General features: G+C 42.6%; 1 protein-coding gene and 1 pseudogene across 2 annotated transcripts; both read right to left on the reverse strand.

The window, feature by feature from the left end:
* Nucleotides 1–593: 593 nt before the first annotated feature.
* On the reverse strand, nt 594–3,974 carry LOC117375338 (tubulin alpha-8 chain-like; annotated as a pseudogene).
* A 10,679-nt stretch (nt 3,975–14,653) lies between these two features.
* Nucleotides 14,654–16,126, reverse strand: gjc1 (gap junction protein gamma 1). 2 transcript variants are annotated; one of them, XM_033971072.2, is made up of 3 exons: nt 15,266–16,126; nt 14,873–15,163; nt 14,654–14,788 (listed from the first exon to the last, which is right to left on the reverse strand). In XM_033971072.2, the coding sequence occupies exons 1-3, from the start codon at nt 16,124–16,126 to the stop codon at nt 14,654–14,656; spliced, it is 1,287 nt and encodes a 428-aa protein (XP_033826963.1). The 2 variants fall into 2 exon arrangements, with proteins under 2 accessions (XP_033826963.1, XP_033826962.1); XM_033971071.2 differs by having other exon boundaries at nt 14,654–16,126.
* Nucleotides 16,127–17,179: the final 1,053 nt, after the last annotated feature.

Below are 17,179 nucleotides of genomic sequence, written 5' to 3' on the forward strand. Positions count from 1 at the left end.
GAACGATCATGAACGTGTGTGTGTGTGAATGAGTGAGTGGTTCATTGATCTAAGGTGCTTTGAGTGCCTTGAATATAGAAAATCACTATATAAAAATGTAACCATTTATCTTTTAATATTCCTGGCAAAGCAATAACCTCTGTGAGACAAGCAGGTAGTGACCCCTGGACCAGAAAAGTTACAAAGTGCAACTTTTATGCTCAGGAGCAACAGTGGTCCCCTAACGTTTAGGTTTGGGTGTCTTGAAAGTCACTGAATCAAATGCTTTATTATTATTATATTGTATATATAGAAGATTTAAGTGAGGTTTTGCATGAGTGAAAAGAAAACTTAGTTGTTGTGAAGGGATAATAAATTGTAAATGTGAAAATGTTTATTATCCAACTATTCTTTACTATTTATTTTCCAGTAAATGACATACAGTGCACACATTTGTAAGAACAATGACCAAACATTACAAGTATTAAAAGATACCTATTCTAAAAATGTTTCTAAATGTGTTGACAACTGAAAAACAATGCACGTATGTCTAATGAGAGGGTAGAACTTATCACAAACAGAACATGGGACAGTTATTCACATTTTAAAACAAGTTAATATTCCTCGCCCTCTTCTTCTTCTCCCTCCATGGAATCAGCACCCACTTCTTCATAATCCTTCTCTAGAGCAGCCATGTCCTCTCTGGCCTCAGAGAACTCTCCCTCCTCCATCCCTTCTCCTACGTACCAGTGGACAAAGGCACGCTTGGCGTACATCAGATCAAACTTGTGGTCAAGCCGAGCCCAGGCCTCAGCGATGGCCGTGGTGTTGCTCATCATGCACACGGCCCTCTGCACTCTGGCCAGGTCTCCTCCAGGGACCACAGTGGGAGGTTGGGAGTTGATGCCCACCTTGAAACCTGTGGGACACCAGTCTACAAACTGGATAGTGCGCTTGGCCTTAATGGAGGCAATAGCGGAGTTGACATCTTTGGGAACCACAGCCCCGCGGTAAAGCAGGCAGCAGGCCATGTACTTGCCGTGGCGAGGGTCACATTTGACCATCTGGTTGGCAGGCTCAAAGCAGGCGTTGGTTATTTCAGCCACTGTCAGTTGCTCATGAAAAGCCTCCTCAGCAGAGATGACTGGGGCATAGGTGGCCAAAGGGAAATGAATCCGAGGATACGGCACTAAGTTGGTCTGAAACTCGGTGAGATCCACATTGAGAGCACCATCAAAGCGAAGAGAAGCTGTAATGGAGGACACAATCTGACTCATGAGCCTGTTCAAATTGGTGTAGGTTGGGTGCTCAATATCAAGGTTTCTGCAGTAGATGTCATAGATGGCTTCATTATCGACCAGGAAGGCACAGTCTGAATGCTCCAGGGTGCTGTGTGTGGTCAGCATGGAGTTGTAGGGCTCCACCACAGCAGTGGACAGTCACGGAGAAGGGTAGATGGAGAACTCCAGCTTGGACTTCTTGCCATATTCGACAGAAAGACGCTCCATCAGCAAAGACGTAAAGCCAGAGCCAGTTCCACCGCCAAAGCTGGGGAACACCAGGAAGCCTTGGAGACCAGTGCACCGGTCAGCCTAATGACAGATAGGAGATATAACATCATACATTTAACAACCATAAGGTATGACCAAAACATAAAACACAGTATACAGCGAATAAAAATTGACCCACCAGTTTTTGGGTCCCTGTTAGCAGCATCTTCCTTTCCAGTGATGAGTTGCTCAGGGTGGAATAGCTGATGATAGGTTCCGGTACACACCTCATCTACAAATACATTAGATGCGAAATGGCAGTAGTCATTTTAGTAACAACCTAAGTACCAACAACTGACTTAAAAAGTGCTTTAAAATCTGACTTTACCTATTACAGTTGGCTCCAGGTCCACAAACACGGTTCTGGGCACATATTTTCCCGCTCCCATTTCACTGAAAAAGGTGTTGAAAGAGTCGTCTCCTCCTCCCACAGTCTTTTCACTGGGCAGCTGTCCGTCAGGTTGAATGCCATGTTCCAGACAGTAAAGCTCCCAGCAAGAGTTTCCAATCTGAACACCAGCCTGCCCCACGTGGATGGAGATGCACTCACGCTGAAACAGATCATACAAAATGTGAAATACTGTTGGAGGCAGCTAGAAACATATTTACAGCGTGTTTCAATTCTAATAAAATAGTAATAAAAGTAACACTGTGCTTAGCTAGTAAAGGCAGTAATGTTAGCAGTTAGCACTAATATCACATCACAAGTATTATAAAAAAAAAACTGATAACTCTAGACCGAAGTTTATAAATCGTTGCATTTGTGTCATTATTATAAAAGGTTATAACTTTGAAGGCAGTGTATTGTTGATGCAATCACAAATACAATGCTATAACTGTTGCTAGGGGCAATGGTAAAAATGGCCTCAGGCCATAAAAAGCGGGAAAATACATAAAAGTTCATCAAATCTGCACTAGACAATGATTAAATGACCACACAATAACTCCAAATTACCCCCAAAAATACTACATACACCCTAACACCTCACACACGATCATTATTTAGCACAAAGACACAAAAAACGTCTGAACTAAAGTTAGCTAACGCCAGTTGATCAAATTCAATGGACGTTTAAAAAAAACAAAAAACAAATAAAGATGAATACACAATGAAATGCCAATAAGCAAAGAAAAAAATGTACCATGACTGACGGTTTTGAACAATTTGACAGTAGCTATTAAACAGTCAAAGCAGGCAGCGCAGAAGCTCAAAGAAGAGGAGACGAGGTGAGGCTATTTTTAAAGTTTATTTTTATTATTAATTGTTACTGTGCACAGTGGTAGCTAGTTCCAGAAACAGAGGGACAACCATTTCCAGTGTAATGTAATGTCTGTGAGGTTTGTGCTGAGTCACGCTAAAATCACTAAATCCTGACAGATCAGGCAGTGGACAGGGAGCTGCAGGTGGGTCAGGGGTCAGAGGTCAGAGGTAAGGGGGTTAGGATCAGGCAGTGGACAAGGAGCTGCAGGTGGATGTCACTGACAACATATTAAAAACTTTACAAATGTGAAGAAAACTCCACTGGAGGACTCTTCTGTGTTTATAAAGGTACCTCTTTGTTTGTCAATGCTAATGCTAATTTCAAAGCCTAATAAGTATTTAACCCTTGTGCTCCCCAAGGGGGTTACCAGGACCCCCCGAGTCGCAGCATGAACCTATAGTGGAGCGCCGGGGGTCCCGGAGACCCCACAAGTCCGTTTGTGGAAAAAAATAAAATAACTAAATCAACGGAGAAAGACTTTGATGGGGTCACCAGGACCCCCCGAGCGGTGGGGGGGTTACCAGGACCCCCCAAGTCACAGCATGAACCTATAGTGGAGCGCCGGGGGTCCCGGAGACCCCACAAGTCCGTTTGTGGAAAAAAAATAAAATAACTAAATCAACGGAGAAAGACTTTGATGGGGTCACCAGGACCCCCCGAGCGGTGGGGGGGGGGTTACCAGGACCCCCCGAGTCGCAGCATGAACCTATGCTGCCATTCCTATGGGATGGGATGGCAATTATTGTCATCCCATTGATGACAATAAAATAAATTTAAAAAATACAAAATGGAGGAGGACTCTGGGGGGCGGGGTTGGGAGGGATGACAGGGTAGGTTGGAGGGTTGGCGGTCATTTTTCAAAATAAAAGATTTTTCAAAATAAACGATTGTTCAGACTCAGATAATAAATACAACAGAAATAATTAATTATTTCTTGGACGGCCCGCAGCCCGGTACCAATTGATCCACGGACCGGTACCTGGTTGCTATGATACTCGCGGTTGCATTTCTCTGCTCCAAATCCGCCCCTATAACTGCTCTAGCCTTGATGAGCTTCATTTGGAGCCAAACGCTGTGATGGCGTCACACTCACTGAGACACTTCTTTGTACAGTCTGTGGTTTCCGGTGACCTTGGTCTCACACCTCAGTCTCCTGCTCCACGTTTGTTTCCTGCAGGCTCATCCTTTCTCAAACAAAAGTCTGGACACATGTGCCGTCGTTGGCAACAGACAGATTCTGATCAATAGCAGCTGTGGAGCGGCCATAGACTCCGCCCAGTTTGTGTTCAGTTGAGACGCATAAAAACACTTAAATCTTTATAAAATGTGCTCATCTGCCTTATGACACACTGTGGATGTGATGTGCAGGTGCATGTGACTGTGAATTCCAGTATTATTGTAGAAAAGTAAGTTATTTTTACATTTTTAATGAAGTAAATGGGGAGTGGTGTGGGTGAAGGCTCATAAAAGGAGCACTATGTAACTTTTCTAGTGGGGCTGCCATCTGCTGGTCTCCAAGAAGATAGCTTCACCTGGAATAATCCAAGTATCTATTTAATTAAACAAGAGTTTCTGTTGTGAGCGTCCTCTCCACAGATGTAATGGATCCATGTATGTGTTTGTCACCATGGAGATGCAAAATTTTTATTCCATACTGTGGCATTAAATGTCTCTATGAGGACAAACAGGTCTGAGTCATTAGCCCAATCTGCGTCAGTCGTGTTAGCCGTTAGCTTGTCTTTATTTTGATGACTTGACTCAGACAGTTGTATTTGTGTCAATTAAAACTTACATCTGTTTCAAATAAGTAAAATCGAGTTTGTAAATTAAGTTTTCAGAGGTTTATTTTGATAAACCTCTGAAACCTGTTCTGGTCCTGGTTTAGTCCTGGTTTAGACCTGGTTTAGTCCTGGTTCAGTCCTGGTTGAAACCTGGTTTAGTCCTGGCGTTTAGTCCTGGTTTAGTCCTGGTTTCATACTTATACATCATATATACTTATATATCATATACTTATACAGTGGGGCAAAAAAGTATTTAGTCAGCCACCAATTGTGCAAGTTCTCCCACTTAAAAAGATGAGAGGCCTGTAATTTTCATCATAGATACACTTCAAGTATGAGAGACAAAATGGGGGAAAAGAATCCAGAAAATGAAATTGTAGGATTTTTTATGAATTAATTAGTAAATTCCTTGGTAAAATAATTATTTTGTCACCTACAAACAAGCACAATATCTGCTCCTCTGTCCTCTGCTCATTACCTGTTAATGGCACCTGTTTGAACTCGTTATCAGTATAAAAGACACTATGGGTTGGGTTAAGGTTAGACCAAAGAGCTGTCTGAGGACACCACAAACAAAATTGTAGACCTGCACCAGGGAAGACTGAATCTACAATAGGTAAACAGCTTGGTGTGAAGAAATCCACTGTGGGAGCACTTATTAGAAAATGGAAGACATACAAGACCACTGATAATCTCCCTCGACCTGGGGCTCCACGCAAGATTTCACCTCATGGGGTCAAAATGATCACAAGAACGGTGAGCAAAAATCCCAGAACCACACGAGGGATCTAGTGACTGATCTTCAGAGATCTGGGACCAAAGTAACAAAGGCTACCATCAGTAACACACTTGGATGATCCAGAAGAGGACTGGGAGAATGTCACGTGGTCAGATGAAACTAAAATAGAACTTTTTGGTAAAAACTCAACTTGTCGTGTTTGAAGGAGAAAGAATGCTGAGTTGCATCTAAAGAACACCATGCCTACTGTGAAGCATGGGGGTGGAAACATCATGCTTTGGGGCTGTTTGCCGCAAAGGGACCAGGACGATTGATCCGTATAAAGGAAAGAATCAGTGGGGCCATATATCGTGTGATTTTGAGTGAAAACCTCATTCCATCAGCAAGGGCATTGAAGATGAAACATGGCTGGGTCTTTCAGCATGACAATGATCCCAAACACACTGCCCGGGAAACGAAGGAGTGGCTTGGTAAGAAGCATTTCAAGGTCCTGAAGTGGCCTAGCCAGTCTCCAAATCTCAACCCCATAGAAACTCTTTGGAGGGAGTTTAAAGTGTGTGTTGCCCAGCAACAGCCCCAAAACATCACTGTTCTAGAGAAGATCTGCATGGAGGAATGGGCTAAACTACCAGCAACAGTGTGTGAAAACCTTGTGGAGACTTACAGAAAACATTTGACCTCTGTCATTGTCAACAAAGGGTATATAACAAAGTATCGAGATGAACTTTTGTTATTTACCAAATACTTATTTTCCACCATAATTTAGAAATAAATTCTTTAAAAATGAGACTGTGTTGACTGTGAATGTGATTTTCTGGATTTTTTTTTTCTCAGTCTCTCATAGTTGAAGTGAAACTATGATGAAAATTACATGCCTCTCTCGCTTTTTAAGTGGGAGAACTTGCATAATTGGTGGCTGACTAAATACTTTTTTGCCCACATTCTCTTACAGCCACAACACTGAGCCGCTGCTCTGCGCCTTCTACACCATCGAGGACTTTGACCTCCAAACCCGATCCGTGTCCAAGAACCCAAACTACCTCAAAAACCCGGTCTGGTTCTGGAGGTCCGAAGGGTTAAACCCCATGAAAAGTCTCTCGTCTGGTCTGATGATGAGCAGTTTGTATTTTTCAGTAATACAGTTGTTGTGAACTCCCTGAGTGGATAGAAATGGCAGCCTCTGGTGGACAGTTGGGGAAATGCAGTACTGGGCCCAGCTTTGTCTCCATAGGGACATAAACCATGGTCTCAGCCCGTGTGTCTTTTTGGGGGAGTTAATAATCTGCCTTGATGTGATGTTATTTACTTCTGTGTATTTGTTTGTTCATTTAGAAACATGGATTAAACTTATCTGTGTCCTCAGTCATCCAGGTCTGATCCATAGCAAACAAAGTATCTGCCAGCTGGACAAATCATTGTAGGAGTGAAGACGTTTCGCTGTTCATCCAAGCGGCTTCTTCAGTTCTCATCAGATTACTGCTGGACACTGCCTTAAATACACTTCTGTGTAGTGAAGAGGGTAGTGAAAGTTACACTGGAGAAACTAAACAGCCACTCCGTAAGAGAATGTACTAATACCGTCGAGAGATCTCCTCAGGACTCCAGTCTGCCGTACATCTCCATCTGAAAGACACTAAGCACTCCTTTGAAGATGATATGTTTGTTATGTTTGAAGATGATTGATATGTTTGTTAGGAAAGACAATCCTTCCTTAACCAGGAGACAATATCTGTTTACAGTTTCAGTGTAGTTAGCTCCTCCCTGCAGACAGATTTAAGGCAGTGTCCAGCAGTAATCTGACCAGAACTGAAGAAGTGGTTTGGATGAGCAGCGAAACGTCTTCACTCCTACAACGATTTGTCCAGCTGGCAGATTTAAATTTTGTCTTTTGCTATGGATTAAACTTATAAATAAAAGTGTCATGAGGGCCATCTCCTCTTTAACCCGAGGGGCTTCAGTGGTCTGCTATGACCTGAAGAACTTTGTCAAACCTGTAATAACAGTTGTGTTGTCTGTGGTACTTCCTCCAGTCTGTGTTTATACTTGTCCCTGTTTGGTCCTAAATAACCAACTTTGGTCCTGATGTGGACTTTGGTCGGTCTTGCTCTGGTCTTTGTTTAGTTCTGGTCTTGCCCAGGTTTAGTTTTTGTTTTAGTTTTTGTTTGGTCCCAGGTTTGATGTGGTTTGATTCCCCCTATTGGTGCAGTTAGTACATTGCGGTGAAGAGTGCAAACTACAGTGAAAACTAAATATCCAGCCTCACTCTCATCCCAGAATGCACTGGGGCACAGATCCCTTTGCTCTAATCCCAAGTCTTTGTGGTTTTCTGGTCCAAGGCTGAGAGATGTGAGAATGGTGCATTTTAAACTTTGTTCTGCTTATTGTTACTGTAAAAAAATTGTCTGAGTAAGTTTGATCTACAATGTATGTTTTTATGTTTTATGTTCATATCCTCAGAGCTGCCTCCTGTTGCTTTGTCCAAAAATATTCAGTGCAAACTTATAAATAACTTTACTACATAACTTCATATATCTTACTTCATGTATTTGATGTCTTCTGTTTGTATATAAAATGTAGAAAGTGGTAAAAAAAAAAAAAAAACATTGAAAAAGAGGTGTGTCTAGACATTTGCCTTGTCCTTAGTCTGTTTGAATGTTCCGTCGTGTTCATATGAAAGTACAATCCCCACTACGACCACAATGTGAATCCAAACCCGCTTAAAATGCCTGTTCTCTTAGAGCAGTGGTTCTTAACCTGGGTTCGATCGAACCCTAGGGGTTCAGTGAGACAGTCTCAGGGGTTCGACGGAGGTCAAGGCACATTGGTGAATTGAGACACAGCCAGAGTGAGTGGCCAGAGTGATGCCCCAGCATTGACTGGGAGGATCCCGGCGACAACTATGCTCTGATTGGACATCTTCGAGGGACCATGGAAGCACATTACCGTAATGACAGTAACATATTTAAAGAGCCTCATGCCTCTGCTTTGACATGCCGTTCAAATTTACATGAGAGCACAATTGGTTGCGAAGTTACGGTGTGTGTTAAAATGTTAAAAATAATACATAGCATAAATACATAAGGTTAAAAATTTAAATAATTTCAGTGTGGTAGTATTAAAAAAATGTCATGCCTTTGTGAAAAAGTATGTAATTTGTTGTGAGTTCATTTATTGTATTGGTTTTATTTGAACACAGTGATGTTAATGCACGGTTCATTTTGTGCACCAGTAAAACACACATGTGTCTTGAATTTGAAAAAAATCATATTTTATTTTTCAATAAAGAAGGGTTTGGTGAATATGCATATGAAACTGGTGGGGTTCAGTACCTCCAACAAGGTTAAGAACCACTGTCTTAGAGTGAGCGCTTTTAAAACAAGCTTGTACATGACAAAAACAGCTCCAAAAGCCTGACAACTGAGACACACCCCCTGGCCCATCCCCTGACCACTCCTGTACTCAGTGTAGTCCCTTCTCCTAGCACTGGCAACAGGCAAAGAGCTGACAAACAAGAATATTACTGTAATACGAGATGGGGAAGTTTTTTTTTTTTTTCTAAATGAATCGTATTTTTTTTTTCGTGTTTATACATTTAAAGGCCCATATTACGCTATTCTCAGGTCTGTTCCAATGTTGTTTCCTCATCACAAAGTTGTGTTTTGTTTCATTCACACATGTTTAACACACAAACCCTGCATTTTAGGCTGAGTTCTTCTTTCAAACTGAAAACACTCAACACACAACTGTGTTTTTAAACTCCGATAGAATCATTTGGATCATTTCATAACACCCCCCCCCCCCCCCCCCCCCCCACACACACACACACACACACACAGGAAAGAGACACAGTCACATTTGATTTTCATTTTATTTTTGTATGAAAATAAGTTTTTCTCACATGCAAATGATTTTGAAGAAGTCAAAATGGCGGTTCAGGGATCAGCCTCGTGGCTCTCAAACAATTGTACATTTACAAAAAACAAAACAGACGCTCTGATTAGTCCCTCCACCTCCTCAAACCACACCGTCAGAGACGTCTCCACCTCCTCAGGCCTCACCATCAGAGACGTCTCCACCTCCTCCGACCTTATCTTCACCGAGGGCTCATTTTCATCACAGAGGGCTCATTTTCATCACAGTCTCATTAGATACAGTGACACGGGGACAATACTTTTATTAGTTTTACTTTCTTCAGTAAATCTGTGTTAGTTCTGGGAAAAATACGACTTTAAGATTTGAAACAGTGTAAATATCAGAGGAGTCATGCCCATGTCAGTGAATACAGGTTTACAGCTTATGCAAAAGAATATATATGTATTTTAATTTCATATTTTGAATTTGAATACTTTAAGGATTTGGCCCAGTCACACATGGGCCGCACACGTCTCACCGAGGCATTTACTTTAAAGGGTTAGCGACGACACGTGGCTCATATTGCATAAAGTTTATCTGGTTTGATCTGAGGGATACAGACTCATGAACAGTGACCCGTTTTCATCCCTGTCAATCATGGAAGCACAATGCCCTCTAGTGGTGTGTAACAGCACTGCATCAGCTGTAACTTAAAGGGCACATATTACCTTAAAGGGCACATATTACACTATCCTATGATCTCTGATGCTGTTTCCTCGTCACAAACCTGGAGGTTTGCTGTTTCATTCACACATGAACGGGCCGACAGGTTTTCAGTTACATGTCAGTTACTTCCAAACTCTGGACACTACACCGTTAATTCTGTCCAGTTTTCATTTGTTTGAAAAGTGGTTGAACTGTTTCTGTCTCAGATGTTTTTCAGGGACAAAACATTTGATTCTGATACTTTTCTGTTTTTTCAAACTTGGAGGTGGTGTAAAGAGCCGGAGCTGATGTAAAGAGCCGGATCATCTGAGAGCTGAGGTCCAGAGCGTCTGAAGAGCAGCTGACTGTGATACAGATGCACAAACAGCTGGCTCATTACAGAGACATGTGGAGCTGCAGCTAACGTGGCTAATGTGGCTAATGGGGCTAAGACGGCCAACACAGAGTGCACAGAGAGAGGAGTTTATGTTCAGCTCATAGTTCATTTGTTTATAGTTTGAATAAACTGCACTGTGGAGCTTTTTTCCATGGAGATGGTTTTGCTTTGACTGACTGTTCCGCAATGTTGGGAAGTAACTGAACACATGTAGACCGACCAGAAATACTTATTCTGAACTAACTGCATTCCGTAAATGAATAGATATTCAAAGTGTTCTTCCATCACTGAATGTTCCACAGCCTCTTCTGTGTCCACGAGGCGGCGGATACAGGCCGAGAAGCAAGTCGGGTGTTTTTGAGGAGGAAGCAGCTTCATCACATGACTTAAACTTCACACCATTTTGTGTAATGTGGGACCTTTAAGCTTTCAGTCTGTAGGCGACATTTTGAAGACTTTTCAAAATATATCGTTCTGAATTGTTAATTGCCATGGTGGCGCTGATAATTTTTCTGACTCAACTCAGATGATGTAAACGACTCTGCTCAGAGCTTTGTTTTGGAGGAGATGGGTTTGAGACGGGTTTGGGGTTTGAGACAGGTTTGAAACGGGCTTGACATTTGAGTTTTGGGGTTTGGGATTTGAGTTTTGGGGTTTGGGATTTGATGTGGGTTTGGGGTTTGAGACGTGTTTTGTGTTTGAGGTGGGTCTGGGGTTTGAGTTTTGGGGTTTGGGGTGGGTTTGGGGTTTGAGACAGATTTGGAGTTTGAATTTTGGGGTTTGAGGTTTGGGATTGAAGACGGGTTTGGGTTTAGAATTTGGGATTTAGAGTTTGGGGTTAGGGTTTGGAGCTGGAGATGGGTTTGGGGTTTGGGTTTGGAGACGGGTTTGGCTCCTATGGCACTTCCTGTCTTCTGAATGGCTCCAGACGTCGCTGTTTCGGTCACAGCTGTTCGGCAGATGCCAAAACTCTTAGTAAAAACATGTCTTATAAGATACATTAAATACAAGTTTACAGTAACACACGATGTTTGCTTTGAGTCGAGACATAACAGTCTATAAAAATATACATTTGTTATAATACACATACATTTCTGTACAATTAAAAGGCCTTTCAAAATAAAAAACATAAATATTCAAAATCAGGATTTAAAAAACTTTATAAAAACATTTGAACAAAAAATCAGCAATTTGGGAATTTATGGTTTTGAGTTTCTCCAAAACACAAAGATTTTGAACAGACACGGAATAAAAAACAAAGATTATAAAAGGCTTGGCTCTTTAGGCATCAGTCTCATTTCAGAATAACTGGAGATTCCCAAAGCGTCAGTCTTATATCCAAATGGCCGGAGATTCCCGAGGTTTGGCGCGGCGCACGGACTCACTGTGGGCATAATGGCTTCTCTCCATCGCAAAGTTTGACACTTATTTTTTGCAGTTTCAACACGACTGGGAAGACGTCACTGTCCCAAAAAGCACTTCACGAGGATGCATATGTGCCAAAATGTGACAGGTTAGGGCTTTCAATTGCATTAAAGTCACTGTTCAGTCTAAGGTTAATTCAGGGCTTGAAACATGTGAGCTACAGTCCAACACTCAGAGGAAACTTTAACTATTCTGCTGTTCCTTTCAGATGTAGACCACAGAACATTAAAAGTCCTGTATCACACAAACTGACCCCTGTAGCTTTAATCCATGTTCTAATGCTGTTACTGCCTCAAAAACAGACCTGGAGTTGTGTTTTGTTTCATTCACACATGTTTGAGTAACACTTTACATCTGTCTACATCTCCAAAGCTCAAAATGCTCTGTTCCACCTTGTGATGTCATGAAGTGGTAGCTTCTTTTAGCTTTAGTTCAGTAGAAATGAGCAATTCAAGGACTGAAATGATCCAAATGATTCATTCAAGTGAAGGTGTGTGGAGTTTAAAAACACAGTGGAGCACTTCCACATGATGACATCACAAGGTGGAACAGAGTGTTTTCGGTTTGAGAGAAGAACTCAGCCTAAATATGCAGGGTTTGTGTGTTAAACATGTGTGAATGAAACAAAACACAACTCCAGGTCTGTTTGAGATGAGGAAACAACATTAGAATGGAGTTATATGGGCCCTTTAAGATAATATGGGTCCTTTAAAGATGCAGTATGTAACTTTTTCTGATGGAGCGCCTGCCACCTCCTTGTCTCTATGAAGATGTGGCTGCTTTGCCTGGAATGTTCCACTAACCCGTCTCCATGGACACCAGATCGTGGTACAGGTCAGCTCTGTGGAGAGGCGACCCTGGCTGCACACAGTAAGAATGTACATTTAGACTGATTCATTTTAATGCCAGACTGCGGAACATTCCAGTCAAAAACATAGCATCATCCTAGAGTTTGCATTACATCTAAAAAATTCACAGCTTCATGAATTTTGGCTCTAAACTATAAAAAGTGAACTTCCTGCCCTGTAGATGTCGCTATTTCACATTTTGTCGTTGTTTCTTTGCGATTTCAGAGCGAACACTTGGGTCTTTTTTTGGCACAGCTCACACATAAACATAATGGCATAGTTTGAATATTGCATCAACCAGATTTATAAATGGCTTTGCACAGCCCTGACCCTGCAGTGATGCTAACGTGTCCAGCAGGGGGCAGTCTCACACAGGACATCAGTGAACACCTCTGACATAATCAAACACGGACGTATTTCTTGTGTACTGCAGATCAGAAATATGACCCATATAACAAGTACAAACTGTTGGTCAAATGCAAAGTACAAAAGACAGCTGGACAGACAGGAAACGGCCTCGAGGAAGGTGACGCCCTCTGCTGGACACATCGCTCTGAGCGCTGCAGTTTCATTACACGTTCATGTTAAATGTTATGTGAAGTCACAGGCCATTAGGAACCAGGGCATGATTATGATGTCAGTTTGTATTGCTTTTTATATAAGGGTCTTTTCATTCAAATGTCACTGATTTCCCATAATGCAGTTGGAGTGCGTGTAACTGCCTCTCTCTGGTAAATGAGCTATGGCTAATTGGCGATCATTAATTTCAAAGGAGTTCATATGTTTGAGCTTGAAATAACAGATTAAACATGGCGATAATCAGAGGAGGGTCGAGCAGCAAGAATCAAACTCACTGTCAAAAAAACAGAAAGACGTTATTTAAAGGCCCATATTACCTTAAAGGGCCCGTGTGACTCTATTCTCTGATCTGTTCTAATGTTGTTTCCTCATCACACACAGACCTGGAGTTGTGTTTGTTTTGTTTTGTTTAACACACAAACTCTGCATATTTACACTTTTATTCTCTGGCTTTTAACACCGCGTGAGTTGTGTGGTCCTCTGTGTTTTTATTTTATTTTATTTATTTTTATGTGTTTTATTGATTTTATTGATTTTATTTTTTTATGTCACTTTGTCTCTGTGCAGCACTTTGGAAACAATTTGTTTATGAAATGTGCTATATAAATAAAGTGGATTGGATTGGATTGAGTTCTTCTCTCAAACTGAAAACACTCTGTTCCACCTTGTGATGTCATCATGTGGTAATACAGGAAGTGCTCCACTGTGTTTATAAACTCCATACACCTTCACTAGAATCATTTGGATCATTTCAGTCCTGGAATTGTCTATCTCTACTGAACTAAAGGTAAAATGAGCTGTTAACTTGAAAACTACCACTTCATGACATCACAATGTGGAACAGAGTATTTTGAGCTTTGGAGATGTAGACAGACTAATAATAAAGTGTAACTCAAATATGTGTGAATGAAACAAAACACAACTCCAGGTCTGTTTTTGAGGAGGGAACAACATTAGAACATGGATTAAAGCTCCATATTGGAGCTATAAAGAACTTCAGATCCAAACTCTATTGAATAACATCACTTAAAACTGCACTGTGTAACTTTATGTTATTGCTTTGCCTGAAATGTTCCGCAGTATGGCATTAAACTTTATCTATATCCATGGCGACAAGCAGCTTTACAGGTACAGGTCATATCTGTGGAGAGGTGACCACACTCACATTGAGAAGGCCTGTTTTTATGTATAATGTCACACTGTGGAAAATTCATAGAACACTCTGAATACTGTATTATCCCTATGTGAAAATGTGTTCTCCTGTATTTGACCCATCTAATAGAAAGAGAGGGAAAGAGAGAGAGAGAGAGAGAGAGAGAAAGAGAGAGGGAGAGAAGAAGAAAGAGCATATAAATATATTCTTGCTGCCCGCCTCTGAATCATTTTCTTAAAGGGTTTAAAGGCAAAAAGACACAGATATAAGAGTTCATCAGTTTCTGTTTCATCAGAAACTCGGACTCTGAGGATCCAGATTCAGGATTCTTAGGCACTCTGGTTTAAACAGTCCTTCTGTTCTGTACAAGTCTTTAAACAAGTTCAAATCCAAACGGACGGCTTTCCCTCTGCAGATTTACTACTGCTGCTGTTACTACTGCTGCAGCCCCCGCTGCTGCCCCCTTTGCTGGCGTGTTTCAGTCTATGTTTTTTATCTTTGGGAGCCTGTGTTTGGGGCTGAGGTTGTGCCTGGATTATGATATTGCTTTGGGATTTGTCGTCGGGACTTTCACCCCCGTGTCCCGGGTCCCCTTCCCCCGCCTGGTGCTGTTGGCTGTAGGCTTGTATCGCTGCCTCCAGCTGCTCGTGGGCCTGCTGGATCATGTCCTTGTTCAAACCCACCCGGGACCCGCCTGTACTGGGGAAGTTGTCCTCGTTGCTCCCAAACTGTTGCTGTTCCTCTTGGGCGATATTGGCACGGTTTTGTTTGCAAGCCATTTTAGCATTGCTCAAGTCTGTGTAGGGCATCTGCTCCGGCTTTACCACTATGTTGTAGCCAGGGGGCGCCGATGGGGTATTCCAGGAAAAGGGGTAGCCGACATAATCGGCCGGCCCGTCCCCGCCTACGCCCGCGTCTGATCCGGTTTCGGGGCCGGGAACACCGACTGAACCGTCCACGTTTGTGTTGGAGCCCAAGAGTCCGAGCTGGTACTCGTCTTCGGCCGGTGGTGTTCGTCTTCTTCGGATGATATCACAAATGGATCCCACACCTAAATGCAGCATTTCCCAAACGTTTAACGTGAGGCAGAGGACGGTGACGCCATACATGATCCGGAGGAAAATGGTTTTCTCAGTCGGACGAGACACGAAACAGTCAACGCTGTGAGGACAAGGATTCCCAGAGCACACGAAGATCGGCTTCACCCTGAAACCGTACAGGAGATATTGACCCGCGAGAAAACCCGCCTCCAGCACTGTCCTGGTCACGAGCTGCAGAACATAAACTCTCATCAAACCTTCATCCCTGATTCGTCTCCGACCGTCATGGCGAATTTTGGGTCTGGGGGTCGGCTGTAAAGGGTCTCTGGGTCTTTTTGGGGGTTCGATCTCTGGGACCTCGTAGATCATTGGATCATCCTCCTGGTCGTCCTCAGCCTCCTCTATCCCGCGGTGTTGTCTGGCCCCGAAACAAATCTTCCTGGGCTTCCTGTGGGTGTAACCTCCCGCGACTCTCACCGCTGTGGACCCGCTTCCTCCTTTCGCCTCTTCCAGTCTCGCTATCTTGTTGATGGCGTAGCCCATGTAGATGAGAGATGGCATCGCCACCAAGATGATCTGGAATACCCAAAACCGCACGTGGGACAGAGGTGCGAAGGCGTCGTAGCACACGTTCTCGCATCCTGGTTGGCCCGAGTTGCACACAAACTTGCTCTGCTCGTCATAGTAGATGGACTCGCCCCCGACAGCAGTGAGGACGATGCGAAACACGATTAGCACGGTGAGCCATAGCTTCCCGACGAACGTGGAGTGGTTGTGTATTTCCTCCAGTAGTCGTGTGAGGAAGCTCCAGCTCATGGCGTCGCTGGACAGTGGGGCAGACAGGGTCCCTCTCTCAGCTGCTCACAGACTCTGCACAAACACAAGGAAAAGGAGGTTAGGGATGTTTAAAGAACAAATAAAACATGACACACAACAACAAGCAAAAATAGTTCATCTGCGGACCCAAATGGCCCATATTACCTTAAAGGGCCCATATGACTCTACTCTCTGATCTGTTCTAATGTTGTTTCCTCATCACAAACAGACCTGGAGTTGTGTTTTGTTTCATTCACACATGTTTAACACACAAACCCCTGCATATTTAGGCTGAGTTCTTCTCTCAAACTGAAAACACTCTGTTCCACCTTGTGATGTCATCATGTGGTAATACAGGAAGTGCTCCACTGTGTTTTTAAACTCCATACACCTTCACTAGAATCATTTGGATCATTTCAGTCCTGGAATTGTTGACCTCTACTGAACTAAAGGTAAAAGGAGCTGTTAACTTGAAAACTACCACTTCATGACATCACAAGGTGGAACAGGGCGTTTTGAGCTTTGAAGATGTAAACAGACTGATAATATATAATATAATATATAAATGTTACTCAAACATGTGTGAATGAAACACAACACAGCTCCAGGTTTGTTTTGGAGGAGGGAACAGCATTAGAACATGGATTAAACTTGACCTGAGTCCATTTTGTGTAATATAGGCCCTTTAAGTCTGAAGTCACCTGACTCATTTTACATAATCGTATTGTTTGCATAATCATAATTACAACCATAATATTTTCCCAGCTCAAAATAACTCCCTCCACACTCAGAAGGCTCATGTGAGGTTGCTCAAGTTCAAGTTTTGGGGGAATTATAGCCGTATACAGCGCTCTGAAAGGATGTTGGTGTTAAGAAAGCAGCTCCGAGATGAGGCTCAATAATCCAAAAGTGCAGTTTCCCGCCGCACACACGTTTATTTAACTCTCTCATCTCTTTGAGCTGGAGTAAATCCTCTTAGTGATCCTCTCCTACTCGAGGTGCAGAGTCAGGGATTGGAGCAGTGAACAGGCTTGTTTTGGTACAGAGGTGCAG

The sequence above is a fragment of the Periophthalmus magnuspinnatus genome, chromosome 8 (assembly GCF_009829125.3).
Source record: "Periophthalmus magnuspinnatus isolate fPerMag1 chromosome 8, fPerMag1.2.pri, whole genome shotgun sequence".
NCBI lineage: Eukaryota > Metazoa > Chordata > Actinopteri > Gobiiformes > Gobiidae > Periophthalmus > Periophthalmus magnuspinnatus.

What these genes read in the sequence shown, in the direction of transcription:
- gjc1 (XM_033971071.2), bottom strand. Translation starts at nt 16,126, where the DNA reads ATGAGCTGGAGCTTCCTCACACGACTACTGGAGGAAATACACAACCAC.